Raw genomic sequence first — 15,321 nt, 5'->3', positions numbered from 1 at the left:
AAGAGCAGCAGCGTGTGGCAGGGGCGGTGGGGTGTGGCGCAGGGGGTGGGGGGGAGAGAATCTTAAGCAGGCTCCACACCTCGCTCCAACCCATGTCATTGCAAATGGCAAAATTTCATTCTTTTTTATGGCTGAGTAATACTTCATAATGTGTATATGCGTGTATGTGTGTGTGTTTCACATCTTTATCCATTCATCAATTGGTGGACACTTGGGCTGTTTCCGTAATTTGGCTACTGTAGAGATTTGTTATTGTAGAAACATCAGAGTGTGTTTATCCCTTTGAATTAGTATTTTTGTATTCTTTGGGTAAATACTTGGTAGATCGATTGCTGGATCCCTTTTTGAGGAACTTGCCTGCTGTTTTCCAGTATGGCTGCACAAGTTTGCATTCCCAGGGAATGGATGGAATTGTGTGTTTTTGTATTGGGAATATCCAGTGGTCCTAGTACCATATGTTGAAAAGACGAATTCCAGTAACTGGTTTTGCGTATATATGTAGGTATACACATACAGTCAGTTCTCGTTATTTGCATAATGTGTATAAAATCTGTACGAGCACTGAGTGGGTGATACTGAATTATTATTCCTCTGGGAAATACAAGGTTTCTGCAAGCCTTGTTGGTCACATCTTTGTCATTTAATCAATATATAACCTTGTTTTATATGTTTGTGTTTAAAAATACTTCATTATATATATACATACATACAGAACACATAATCAGCTGTATATAACTATATACACATACACATAAAACTGTATTTATATAGTTGATTAATTCATGTCAGAACAGAGTTTACGTAGCACAAATATTTTTTTTCCATAGGGAGTATCAGCTTTTTTCTCTTTGGTATACTAGATGGCACTTCAGCACTATACTTAGAGCACATTTTAAACAGTGAAATCAACAAAGTGGCATAAAAGCAAAAAAAGTGGCTCTAGAAAGAATCTTTTTAGTGTTCTAATAATACTACTTATTAGTATCTAGAATGAGAGCTGAAATAAGTCAGCATATAGCCTTGTTTAACATTGTTGGCAGCTCTTATATTTCACTGCTCTGAGCTCAAGACCATGGAAGTTCCACAAATACTGATATGGGGGTTTACAAATGAAGTTTAGCAGGTAGGCAAATTCTCAAATAAGGAATCAACAAATAATGATCATTTGGGTAAATGTATGTGTGGGTCTATTTCCGGACTCTGTTTTCTTCGTAGTGCTGTGATATAAATTCTCCTCAGGTTCATCTATAGATTCAGTGTGAACCCAGTCAAAATCTTAGAAGACTCTTGTAGAAATTGATAGTCTGATTTTGAAATTCAGATGGAAATGCAAAGGACATAGAGGAACCAAAACAACATTGAAAAAGAAAAAAGTTAGAGGACTCATATTGCTTGATTTCCTGACTTGTCAAGCTATAATAATCAATACAGTGCGGTATTGGCATCAAGATAGGCAGGATAGGTTAGTGAAAAACAATAGAGAGTACTACTCACTGTTTAAATCTGCATAAATACATTAGTGTTTTCTTACCCTGCAACCACGCTAAACGGCAGTAACACAGATGTGTCCCTGAGTTTTATCTGTAGTCCCCTTATTTAGCTTTCAAGATGCAAAAGCTATGGGGAATCTAATGCTGTGGCTCCTCGTATGTGCTCAACTTTTTTTTTTTTTTAATTTCTTTTTATCTAATCATTGGTTTTATTATCTAGGCAGGTCCGGTCAGAAAACAAAGAAAAGAATGCAGTGATGTCTTTTACAGTTACAGATGAACCTGTCTATATTGATTTGACTTTGTCAGAAAATAAGGAAGAGGTAAATGGCTTGGTTTTTGAGAATTTGTTTTTGGATTTCACAAATTGTATTTTTAAAATTAGTGTTTGGATGATTTAATGATTTGGGTAAGAAGGGGACACGAGGGAGGACAAAATATAACAAAAATCTTAGACTGTCCGGAGTGAGTGTTCAGTCGCTGTGGTGCACCCTTGTGAGGGGAGGGGTCAGGGCGTGGAGGCATTTTCAGTGATCCTGACGACTATGCCGCGTCCCTGTTTTCAGTCTCTGCAGTTGGTACTAGTGACTTTGCTCTTCTGACTCGCAGGCTGTGTTCTCCTTGACTGTTTTCTTCTCCTAAACACTTATTTCTGAGCTTCACAACAACAACTCCAGTTGTTATTTTGATGACAGTAATGATTTTTAAATTCAGGAGTTGTACAGCCTTCTTGTTCTGACTTTTTCTCTGGTTATTTAAAGGGGCGGGGGGAGAATAGTTGAAGTTTGGTAAGTGTATTAAAGCATTTATCCAGTAGAGTAGACTGAAGTGTATTAACCCATTAGAATAATCAGTTAAATTTTTCTTTTAGCCTGTCAAGTTAGCTGTTGTTTGCAGAGATGGTCAAGTTCATCTTTTTGAACACATATTAAATGGGTAAGAAATTTCTCAAGTTTGTTTTCTTTGCCTGATTTATTACTCTTTTATTCCCAATATTCTTTGCGCTATATTCCTTTTCAGATAGATTATTTTGAAAGCTTTACTAATTCCTTATCTGTATGATTACATACATTCCCAGTAAGAACTCAACTTTTTGGAGTCATGGACCATTTCTTCATATTTGTGGTTAGTAAAGTAGCTTTCCGATATATGCTTAGTAAATGTTGGCAGTTCTAATAATACATTTTAAAAATCAGTTGGAAAACTTTGCTTGTGAACTTGGTAAAACCTTAATTTCTAACTTTGATAATACATATATGGATCAGTGAAGCATGGCAGTGCAAGTGTTTTGGTGAATAGAGGGGAGTGTTGCTGTTGGGATGTGTAGTAGTTAGTCATAGACCAAGGGTCAATAAATTATGATCTGTGGGTCATACAAGTATGACCATATGTGCCCCCCAAAACTGAAAATACTATCTGCTCTTCATAGGAAATTTGCCAGTCTTTGCCATACTCTATAAACATGGTCTAAGACTCAGTCATGTAAATTTTAAAATGATTTCACTTTTTTGTCAGTTGGTATCCTTCCTTTTACAATCCTAGTGTAGCAATTAATTTAAATATAAAGTAGTTATGAAAGCATAAAACATTATTTTAAAACATTTAGGATGTATAGACAGTTGATTATGAAGCCTACTTGTCCCTGCATTGAGTTCTACTCCCTAGAGGTTACTGTTAACATTTGTGTGTAACACTTGAGGCCTTTATTTACATAGTCATATGTGTATGTGGAATATATACTTGAGGGCCCAGAAGTAGTGGGCTGCAGTGAGGATTTGGGCCCCTCTCCTTGGGCAATAGTAAGCCTTTGCTTTTATGCAGAAGATTGATGAGGTTTGACCTAAGTGTTAAGGCATTACGCTTTAAGTCATTCTGTCTGATGTGTTGAGAATAGACCACAGAGGGGTCAAAGGCCAAAGCAGGGGCCAGAAGTCCTGGATGGAGATGGTTGTGAAGTCCGGATAACTAAGGGGAGTGAGTTGGAAAGATAGGGATAGTTCAGTGCACTTATTGATGATAAGATGTCTGTGGTGTGAGTGGCTAAGACACGGTTAAAGGCCAGGGTTGTTGGAGGTGGGAAGGGTACGGAACTGGGAGGACAGTGTGTCAGAAAGATCATCAGCCTGTGTAGTGGATATGGAGATCACTTAAGAAAGTGTTGGACAGAATGACAGTGGAGCCACTAGAATCTTTAAGAAATAAGAGGGAGTGACCCGGAAATTGTTGGATGGCAGGAGAGGGAGGTAGCTGGTATCTGGTGACAACACTTGCCAAGGTTATAGAGGTGAATATAGAGGTGAAAGAGGGAGAGACTACCTGTCTTGAAATGTTCGTGAAGAACAAGGAGCGCACTTAAATCATGTCCAAGGCTTCTGACACAAAGGGTATGGAGAGAAAACAGCTGCAACTCGGGAGCTCTGCCCCGATGAGCCAGCGTAGAGCAAGAAGGTGAAGAAAGCCCTTAGAGAAGAAACTGAGGATGGGATTCTGTTGATTACATTTTGCTGATAACTTTGCTTCTGGAACAGTGTTGCAGAGATCATAGTAGGCTTTTGGGGGTTGTAAACAATTGAGGATAGGGCTTATTGGAACAGATGTAGAGAGTCAACGGGGGTTGAAGCTCAGGGCAGCGAGAGAGCCCTTGGGAGCTTGGGCCCCTTGTGGGGCTCGATGGGGGTATGGAAGGGCACATGGGTCTCCAGGCAGATTTTGATGGTGAGGTCTTGCTAGATGAAGTCTTGACAGCAACACTAGTGCGGTGGGGCCTTGGTCACTCTGGTCATAGTGTGGAGGCCACAGGAGGGTCACATTTCCTGACTCAATGCCAACTTCAAAGCATACGTATGAGATGATACCTCGAATTTTCTGATGTCATTTTTTTTCACTTCTAGATACTGCAAAAAGCCTTTGACTTCAAACTGCACAATTCAGATAGCGACGCCTGGGAAAGGCAAGAAATCAACACCAAAACCCATCCCTATTCTAGCAGCTGGTTTTTGCTCAGACAAAATGTCATTGTTGCTTGTATATGGCAATTGGTTTCAGCCCATCATTGAGCGAGTGGTACGTAGTTGCTACTCTGGAGTAGAGCAATACAGCATCAACAAGGCCATGGGAAAAAAAAAAAATTTCGAAATGACTCATTGGTCTGCTTATTGGAACACTTAAAAAGAAGTCATGTATTTTCCTTTAACTGAAGGACCTTTCACTGGGTGCTTTATTTCAGTTTGTGAGAGCTATGTATTTAATTTTACTTAACCCAGCATATCCAAAATATTTTAAGCCTTATTCAATATGAAAAATTATTTGAGATATTTTATTCCCCTCTCTCCTTTATTTGGTATTATGTCTTTGATATTTGGTGTATATTTCCACTTACAAGCACATCTCAGTTTGGAATAGCCACATTCAAGTGCTCAGTAGCCCCACGTCCCTAGTGGCTGATATTCTGGTCAGCACAGGTATGAGTGAATTTTGCCCAGTTACCCAAAAGCTAAATCTTAATAAAGGAGCCCTTAGTAACAGTACTCATTGAATTTTCTCAGTGGAAATGTAATGGGTGGTGCAGTCACTTAACTTTTGATTACTGAAGTTTCTTTGGAGACTTTTGGTGAGTTATGAGCATGTCCAATAGGTGATTTCTTCAGCTTGCATTTATACTGCTTTTATTCAGTAAGGCCCTCTGGGAGATGATGAGAGGAATAACATGCCCAAGCAAACTCCTGTTGAGTTTATTTTAATTTAAACTCACATTTAATTAAAACTTGAAGCTCTTGTTGAATTTATTTAACTCTTTGCTTTTTAAAAATTTAACACATGGATATTTAACACAGGATATAATAAAAAGAGAAAGGAGTTAAGCTGTAAACCTAAGTCTTTTTGCCATATGTGGACCCCCCAGCCCTCCTCTGCCCGTAAACCATTGTTTCCTGCTTGTTTTGTGTCCCTCCGGATATTGATTGTTGTATATTTATAGAGAATTACATATAACCTTAAAGCGTTAAGGGTATGGGTAACATGTACTTTGCTGCATCTGATTATCCCCCCTGTTCAGTACGGCAGCAGGATGTAGAGGTCCACCCTAGAGCATTTTTGTTCATCAGCAGTGCTGTCTTTGCGTTGCTTGTGGGAAGTATAGCAGTAGGAAGTTTTAGGGTAGGACCATTCTTTTTTAGCCTAGACTATTCTTTACAAGGGTGACAAACTGGAATGTTTTCTTTAAAATCTGTTACATTTAAAAAGCCTGTTGATCTTTTAAAGCTGTACATTTGAAAAAGTTGAGCAGTTCGTAACTGAAGAAAGTACACATTATGTTTAATATCTTCATAGTTGACCCACTTTTCTCTGCTGCCATCAGTCTGAATGGTGATCAGTGTTAGTGGCTCAGTTTTGTGGGGAAGCTTTCTGTACTTTTTTGTATTTTTATAAAAATGCATAAGTAGGAATTTGGCTCTTCATGTTATTCTTACTCCCAGTTGCTTTGTTTGACACTCTTCCCCCCCGTCACACCCCCTCCCCTTTATATTCCCAGGCTTTAAGTTCCAAAGAACCTCATATGTGTTTAGTAAGAGATATTTCAAACTGCTGGGTCCCCAAAGTAGAAACGGCTATAACAAAGGTGAGTGCATTTCATATTAGAAGTTGAGAAAAAAGAGATTTGGGTAAATTGAATTGTAATATAATATTATGTTTAGACTCTTCAGTATCCTCTTTATGACCTTGTTTGAACAAATTTGTGGGATTAGGTTTCAGATAATGAGATTATAAAACCACTTTGTTTCTGTGCTCTTGATTCGTTGAATGCATGAGTGAATAGACAACTAGAAGGTGAAAACCTGGGAGTTAGTCCCTCCCCCCGTGTATGATCATTAAATAAATATCACATTTATCTAATTATTTTACTGATGTTAGTATTTAAAGGAGCATAACTGAGAGGAATCCTGTATTTAAGGGTGGAGTAAAGCCTAAAATTATGGGTCTGGAATTGAACACTGTATACGATGATCATCTTCATGCTTTATTTTTAATATAACATGGCATCTACATGTAGATATCGTATGTTTGGCAGTTTAATGAGAAAAGGAAAGCCAAGACGTGCTATGATGACATCCATATATGGTTTCGCTTCTGGCTGAGTTCCAGAGATGACACCTTTCTCTTGGCTGTCTGAGCGTTTCTGGCAAAGCTGGATTCCTGGAGGTGGTCGTAAAACATACAACTTCACTCTAACATTTTTAAGTAATCTATAATCTGTCAATGTTCCTGGTTTTTACTCTTATGTGGTATTGAAAGCTTTAAAATTATGAGCTTTCAGATTATAATTTAAAAACCTACTTGCCAACATTCAGTTAAAATTTATCTTTAATTCATATCGTATTAAGTTAGTTATATTAGATTTTCCAGTAGAAAAACCTTTTAGATGCTGTTGGCTTTCTTGTTGGGGCTCAGTTTTGCCAGGACTAAGGCATCATTTCCTTTGTCACACCTCCACTGTTCCTGTTCAACAGGTGAGAACACCGGTGATGAATTCTGAAGCAAAAGTTCTGGTGCCAGGGGTACCTGGTCATCATGCAGCTATCAAGCCTGCTCCTCCACAAACTGAGGAAGTAGAGAGCAAGAGGAAATTGGGGGAAAATGAGGTAATACAATCACTCTGACAATTTTTGAGTTTGAAATACAAGATTACTTGTGAGACTCTAACAGATAGATTGGATAGAGCCAAACTTGGAACTGCAGGAACGTACTGAGATTGCTGCTAATATCCTCTCTCTCATCCCCAGCAGCATAGGTTCTGATTCCAGATTGTAGTTTGTGAGACATTTACTTGGCCACTGTTAACAGAGAAGACAGACTTGGCAATAACTACAGAGGTTGCTGTTTGGCCATTGTTAGTGGTCAGCTGGATCACATAATTGAATAGATTAAGCCAGGACTTGCCGTGATGATTTCCACTGGGTTTCGCATGTTGCTGACTATCAGTGATGCCTTTTCTCTTGGCTGTCTGAGCAATCCTGGCTAGTTTAGTGAGAGTTGGTCTTCAGAAGTGGTCATTATAACCTCTTAATAAATTTCATTTTTTTCTCAACTCCCTAGACTTTCCTCCTTGTGGTTACTGTATTTGTCTCTGCTGTCCTTCTTCATGTGTGTCACCGTAAATGATCTAGAACTTTAACTTTTATCTTTAGAGAAAGATTGTCATGATTATCTGATTTTAAATGTTTTTATTGGGTGGGGGGTTGGGGCTAAATAGCTATTCATAAAAATTATTTCTCAATAACATGATGTCTGTATTTAAAAATAATGTGCCATCTTTCTTTAGCTTGGCCTAAATCCAATTCTTAAATTTCCTCCTGCCTTTTTTGTTTTTGAGAAGTTAAGATAACCCAAATAGGAGGCTTTGCCAAAGTGTATCTGTTTGCTTTGGTAGTCGTAGAACATTTGTGTTTTGATTTAGTTACTAAGAGGCTGGCAGAACGTGGTTGTCTTGTTTTAGTAAGAGATCAGGTTTTTTTGTTTTTTTTTTAAGATTTTATTTATTAGAGAGCTCATGCATGAGGAGGTGGGGGTCGGGGACAGAGGCAAAGGGAGAGAGAGTCTTAAGCAGACTGTACTGAGTGCGGAGCCTGATGCTGGGCTCGGTCTCATGACCCCTGAGATCACGACCTGAGCTGAAATTAACGTCAGATGCTTAACTGACTGCACCACCCTGGCGCCCCTACAATTAAGTTTGTGTAGCAGATTGAATCGTATTTATTTACACTTAAATTTTAGATATTTATGAAGGAAACTTAGTTGTGGTAGAACATCTTCTAGAAAATAAGTCACCATTTGGAACTAATAAAGACAAAAATAGGAAGGCATTTTATAAATTGTTTTGATAACATAGCTGTCTTTATTTTTACTTTTCTTTTGATAATGCTTTCCGTTTTACAGATCTGAGGCTGATGACAAGGGGTAGTTCTAGAAGGGAAAGCTTCTTCCATAATCTTTTCTTGTGCTTAATAATTAGATGCCAGGTGCTTGCCTTTTTTGAATCTTATATATTTATGAATTACATTTTTAAATCATGATTTCTTGGGCAGTTGTTTTTTTCACTAGGATCTGGAAACTTGGATTGGAAAACAACCAGTCTGGGAACCACCCAGTCACCCCTTGACCAAGCTACTTTAGGCCTTGTCTGGTTTAACATTAATAGATCATTTCTGTTCTGCAGATTAGCATTGAAGAGCGCCTGGGAGCACTGGATATAGATACAAAGAAAGAAAAGGATGACCTTCCACAGACAAATAGCTTTCCAGTTCTTCTCACACAGGGTTTAGAAAGTAATGATTTTGAAATGCTAAATGTAAGTATTCTGTCAGTTTTTAAAATGAATTAACACAGTTTTTCTTAGAAAGTGATTGACATAGCACACTCAGAGTGATAGTCATGTGATGTAGCTGCTTTGAATTTAATATTTTGTGAGTCTAGTCAAACGTTTATCACTTGGTGGCACTATACAGACAGTCACCAACCTACAAAGGCATTGTATTAAATTATTTTGAACCTGGAATGCATTTTCTCATAGAAATATTGTTCTGAATTGTTATTAGGTCTTAGGCTTTAGTTCACAAAAGCCTTTATAAACATAGTGTAGCTGAACTATAATACTCAGCATTCTAGATCACAATTTATATTTTTTTCTGTAGGAAAATGCGTTCCTGAGTTTTTACTCTGGATTCCAGAAACTTATGTCCCCCTGGCCGTGAGAGGGGGCGGTGAGGTGGAACCTTGGCAATGGGTAGGAGGTTTGGGGGAAAAATTCAAGAGGGTTGGGGGTTATGTTGTGAAGTATTTAGAGGTAAAAATACTAGAAATTTGTATAAGGGAGGCATTTATTATTTCTTGTGTTTGTAAGTTGGTGACTGCTTGTATGAAATTATTTAATTAGGTCCTCTTAAATTCAGAATTTATTAATGGTCTGTAGAAAAAATTTAAGTGTAAAAATCCGATTTAAGTACTGCCTGATTAGATTAAAGCAGTTTACGTTTTCTTAAGTGCATTTATTCTTAGTGATTCAATGATATTATGGTGCCACTTAGTATTGATGTGACTTTATTCATAGGTTACTTTATTCAGGTAACCTATGAATAGTGTCTTTCTGGTTTATATTTTGATCTAAATGGGAATATCATTTGTGTCTAAGGTGATTTTGCAAAATGAGAGGAGAAATCAGCACATCCTAAAATTACTTTTAAAATTACTTATAAAATAGTTTGTGAGTGTATGTAATTTGGAAGGTGGTTTTCAGTTAACGTGGTATGGAAACCTAGGTGGAAAATAAGCTATAGAAAAAATTGGACAATGTTTTTAAAATGTAATATAACTTATCTGCCATTATTTATCTCCTCAACTGTCCTTTGAAACCTTTCTCAGTAGTACAACTAAATCAGCTACCAATTATTTTTTTTAAGAAACATTTCAAAACATTTCAAAGTATTACAGTGGACCCCCATGAACTCATCACTCAGTTTCAGAAATTATCAACACTAGCCAGATCTATTTGTCCTTGTGTCATCTATCTACCCACACATCTCCCTGGGTTATAGTGAAGCATAGAGACATCATTTTACCCATAAATACATTCCTGTTCAACTCTGACAATAACAACTCCTGAAAACAACCACAATCCATTATCACACCTAAAAAAAAAAAAAGTAAACAGTAATTTTTCAAAATCATCCAGTATCCAGTTAGTGTGCTTACATTTCCATGACTGCCTCATAAACTTAAGGTTTTATGTTTGCTTTCTTCAAAACAGAATCCCCATGAAGTCCACACAGTACTGGGGAGAGATGTCTCTTCTGTCTCTTGCAGTTAGTTTTTTGGAGAAGCTAAGTTATTTGCCCTATAGAGATTCTCACATTCTGGATTTTGCGTCCCTCGAAACTCCATTTTGTTGGGTCATTTAATCTAATAAATGGTATCATTTAACATGTTCCCCTAATATATTTCTTGTACACTGTAGTTGGATCTAGAAGCTTGTAGAGATTCAGGTTAAAATCTTTTGGCACTTCAAAGGTGACAGTGTATCCTTTTATCAGGTGCCACAAAGTCGTTGGAAGAACAAATGAAATGATCTTTATGGAAGCACTTCTTAAACTGTAAAGGATTGTACACAGAGACTTTTTCATTATTAAGGATCTTTAGGTGATACATTGTATTATTTCAGTAGAAGTAGTTGGAAACTAGAATCCTGGAAAGTTGTGTGCTGGAAAAGACATGTAAAAGTTACAGTGAAGGGCTTAAAATAACGCTTGAAAAAGAAAGTATGGAGATTTTCCCATAGTATATTACCCAGGAGATGATGCACTCACATTCTGTACTTCTGTCTTAAAAAAGAGAGAGAGACAAGTAAAAAAAAAATTTGTTTTCCTCCTAAAAATAGTCTTCCCCATTCCCAAAAATTACCTTATGAAGATACATGAAATATAGTAGGAGGGCAATAAGAATGAGAGAAGGAAGTGAGCAGTGACAGAGGTACATCATATGACGAGGAGTGAGGATAAGAATCCTGCCATGGAAAACTTGACATTAAATGTGTGGCTTTAGGAAGGTGGAAATCTGACTCAAAGAAAACGTCCATAGCTTATGAGAAGAAGAGAAAGCCAGTGATTTATGTAATTCATGGCACCCACAGAAGACAGATATTTTTAAGATTTTTAAAAATTTATTTAAATAATGTTTTATGAGTGCCATTTACAGTAGTACCAAAAAGTTAGGATAAGTCTATAAACGATGCCTCTCCCTCTACATGAAAATTACAGAAGTTGAGAGAAATTAACAAAGATTTGGGTATATAGTGATGTAAACCACCTTTATGGGTTGAAAGATTCAGTACTGTTAAAATAAGGAATTCCCCCCCCTTATTTGTCTGTGTATTCAGCACATTCCCAATTAAATTTCAGTAGCATCTCCAAGTAAAATTGGAGGATTTAGCCTGCTCTATTTCAAGATAAAGTTATAGTAATCACAGTAATTTGATATTAGTAAAAATAAATACAGATTAAGGAACCAAAATAGAGAATCCATAAGTAGACCACACACAATTGGTTTTTAGTAAAGGTACTTATTTGAGTTAATGGAGAAAGTAAAATCTTTCCAACAATTGGTCATGAACCAACTACATATCCATATGGAAAAAAATGCGTCTCAGCTCTTACTTCACAAAAGTTGACCCAAAATAGATAAATGTAAAACTCAGACCTATAAAACTTTTAGAAGAAAACAGGATAAAATTATGCAAACATTAGCAGATGAAGTCTTCTTAGATGGCATCACAAAAAGCGTTACACACTACAGGAAAAAGTCATTTGGACTTCATGAAAGTTGAAATCTTTTGCTTTTGAAATGATAGTATATGTGATTTCTGAGTGATTTCCTACAGTGTTGGTTCCTCCTTCCAGGTCAGGAGATGATAACCACTATCCCAGGAATTCTCAATAAATTTTTATTACTTAAAAAAAAGAAAAGAAAAGAAAAAGAAAGAAATGACACTGTTAAGACCATGGAAAGGCAAGCTGCAGGCTGGGAGAATATTTACAATTCCTACATTAGACAAAGGATTCTTTTCCAGAAAATACAAAAAAATTCTTAATTGAGACTCAAATAAAAAATAATTGGTAAAGGTGTGAACAGATACTTCACGAATGAATTCAGATGGCCAATAAGTGCATGTAAAGGTATTATACATCATTTATCATCACAAATGCAAATTGAAATGACAGTGAGCTCACACTATATACACATTATGGATTGACTAAAATTTAAAGTTCCATCTGTTGGTGAGAATGTGATGCAGTTGGGATCTCATATCTTAATGGTGGGAATATAAAATGGTACAGCTACTTTGGAAAACAATTTGGCAATTTCTTAAAAGTTAAGGTTTCATCTACTTTAAGACCCAGCCATTCTACTGCTAGGTATTTACCTGGAGAATAAAAAACATGTTCATATAAAGACTGGTACATGAATGGTCATAGCAACTTTATTTTTTTAATAGCTGGAACTTGGAGAGAACGCATATGTCCCTCATCATATGAACAGATTAACAAATTCTTTATCTAGCAGCGTAAGAAATAGATTATTGATACATCAACAACATGGATGAGTCTCAAACTTACTCTTTGAGAAGGAAACCAGACAAAGAGTACATGCTCTGTATGATTCTACTTACATAAAAATTCTAGGAAATGCAGACCAATATATAGTTCACTGGTTGCCTGAGGATGGGGGTGGAGGGATAGAATGTTAAGGGACCCAAGGAGACTTGAGGGTGATGGAATGTTTATCATAGTGTTTGTGTCATGGATGAATGTTTATGTCAAACTGATGAAATAGTGTGTTCTAAGTGTGCAGTGTTTATTCTTCATTTATAGTGTAGTAGATTTGGGGAAAAAAAAACCTTCAATATCTTCTTGCTAGTTAAACTGTGATTTATATGGTTGTTTCTTTAAATATATTTTCAGTGGAAGTTAATGCTAACTTCTATATCCATTAACACTTCACCTTGTTTTGGGATAACTTATTTTTTACTTGCTTATTTTAAAATTTGAAAATTACCATAGAACCTGTTGTTAGTTGGCATAAGAATTACTTGAGAGCTTGTTAAAAACTCTTCTGCCCTACATTTTGATTTAACTTCTAAATAGCTAGGCCAAATGTTCTCTCTCTCTCTTTTTTTTTAAAGAGGGAGGGAAGATGGGGAGGGGCAGAGGGAAAGGGAGAGAGAGAATCTTCAGTGGCCCTCTGTCTAGTGCGGAGTCAGCGCTGGGGAGGCTCAATCTCACAACCCTGTGAGACTATGACCTGAGCCGAAATCAAGAGTTGGACCATTAACCAACTCCACCCAAGTGTCCTTGGCCATAGGTACTCTTGTTTGCCTTTGACCGTTCTGGTTTATACCTCTTATCTCGGTATAGTAATTAATAGTGACTTCTTTCATTGTTACAAGTGTCCCAGTTTAGACAACAAATTATATGATCACTTTACATTTAGAGTACCAGGGGATTTCACAAACTACATATTTTTCAAAACCTCATTTCTAACATTGTTTTTTAACTAAGCTTAGTATAAATAGTGTTCAACAGCACGTTCCAGTTAGTATTCCTTGACCTGAAGGGCTACTACCCTACTTGGCCAGTTAAGACAGTGAAACCTGATGGTTTGGTGGACATCCTGTGAAAATTGAGCACCTTAACAAGAGCATGTCTTATCTCAATCAGTAATTTGTTGACTAGTTCAGAGAGATTGTTCCCTATAACCTGTACATTATTGGAACTTTGTGATAACTGATATTTATAATGAGTGAGGTGATTTGAGGAATGTTTAGTATCATCACACACCTTCTGAATTACTGTAGAAGTTCTAATCAGCATATTTTGCTTTGACTGTTGTATTCTGATTATTTGAAAATGTAAATTTAGGTTAATTGGGACTATTAAATCAGGACAGTCCATCCCTCACTTCTTCAGTGATTGTGTATAAAAAGTTTTATTTCTTTTGCATGAGAAACTACGCAATTATGGCAGTGGTAGTTTTTATATAGTTCTTGATGGATTTATTAGAAGGGCTTGGTGTAAAGATATTTTTATAAGCAAATACAATTCATAGGAAATTCTGAAAGGATACTGTTAAAATAGGCTGTAAACCAATTTTCTCTATTTTGCCCTTTGGTACTTCTGCTCTTTCTATCTTAAGCATGACCTTTATCGTACCAACGATCACCAAAACAGCATGCACCCCTCATCAGGGAAGTTCTTCTGGGAATTAAGCCCTTTAGAAAAAATAAATATGTAGAAGTATTAAAGAGGAAGGGGGGAATCAAGATTTTGAGACCTGAAAAGCCTTGTATTTCCCATCCTTTCCTGTGGATGAAACATCTGGGGTTTGGAGACATTGCAATGCCTGCCAGGATTCGGACTAATCTCTCCTTTTCTGTACCCTGTAGTGGAGACTGGGTTTTTCCAGTTGATGTACCTTCCCAGGATTTTGACTCAAGCACTCATTATATATGATCTTTTGATTGGCTTAAAATTTTATCAAAAGGTTGACAACTTTAAAAGGTTTCTTGCTGAGTGTGGTTTTAGTGTGTTTTGCTCATTCTTATGTGGATATATCTGTGATTTCATAAAATGATGGTTTGACAGCTTCTCTAAAGTGGCATATATCTGTATTTAAATGTCTAGAGGTGTTCTGTTTTATATAAAAATGTGTTCGTAAAGTTTAGAATCTGTGGGAAAGAAATCCATTTATCAAAGTAAATGTCCTGATTCCTGAAGATTATACTTTCCTGATAGCCAAAGACATTAACATAACAATCTCCAGTCAGTCCCTCCAACCTCCATTCACTAAAATTCAGTTGGTAGTTTATTGTTCGGTTTATAAAACATGAAAAAATGCTCAGCATCACTCAGCATCAGGGAAATACAAATCAAAACTACAGTGAGATACCACCTCACGCCAGTCAGAATGGCTAAAATGAACAAGTCAGGAAACAACAGATATTGGCGAGGATGTGGAGAAAGGGGAACCCTCTTGCACTGTTGGTGGGAATGCAAACTGGTGCAGCCACTCTGGAAAACAGTATGGAGGTTCCTCAAAAAGTTGAAAATAGGAGCTACCCTACGACCCAGGATTTACACTACTAGGTATTTATCCCAAAGATACAAATGTAGTAATCCAAAGGGGCACCTGTACCCCAGTGTTTATAGCAGCAATGTCCACGATAGCCAAACTATGGAAAGGGTCCAGATGTCCATTGATACATGAATGGATAAAGAAGATGTGATAG

General features: G+C 36.9%; 1 protein-coding gene and 2 non-coding genes across 3 annotated transcripts in view; all 3 read left to right on the top strand.

The window, feature by feature from the left end:
• WDR43 (WD repeat domain 43) overlaps positions 1 to 15,321 on the top strand; it is a 46,186-nt gene that overhangs the window by 20,799 nt on the left and 10,066 nt on the right. The window contains exons 6-11 of the mRNA XM_045809153.2: positions 1,711 to 1,813; positions 2,362 to 2,426; positions 4,382 to 4,553; positions 6,022 to 6,108; positions 6,998 to 7,129; positions 8,704 to 8,835. Coding sequence (XP_045665109.1) covers positions 1,711 to 1,813; positions 2,362 to 2,426; positions 4,382 to 4,553; positions 6,022 to 6,108; positions 6,998 to 7,129; positions 8,704 to 8,835 — 691 coding nt within the window. The remainder of the gene's footprint in view (positions 1 to 1,710; positions 1,814 to 2,361; positions 2,427 to 4,381; positions 4,554 to 6,021; positions 6,109 to 6,997; positions 7,130 to 8,703; positions 8,836 to 15,321) is intronic.
• On the top strand, positions 6,585 to 6,664 carry LOC123799973 (small nucleolar RNA SNORD53/SNORD92). Its single transcript, XR_006781777.1, has one exon. It is a non-coding gene; the product is annotated as a small nucleolar RNA SNORD53/SNORD92 (small nucleolar RNA).
• LOC123799974 (small nucleolar RNA SNORD53/SNORD92) lies at positions 7,424 to 7,499 on the top strand. The gene has a single exon (XR_006781778.1). It is a non-coding gene; the product is annotated as a small nucleolar RNA SNORD53/SNORD92 (small nucleolar RNA).

The sequence above is a fragment of the Ursus americanus genome, chromosome 7 (genome assembly GCF_024610735.1).
Source record: "Ursus americanus isolate L20-20 chromosome 7, mUrsAme1.1.p, whole genome shotgun sequence".
Lineage (NCBI taxonomy): Eukaryota > Metazoa > Chordata > Mammalia > Carnivora > Ursidae > Ursus > Ursus americanus.
This window is presented reverse-complemented; position numbering and strand designations above follow the sequence as displayed.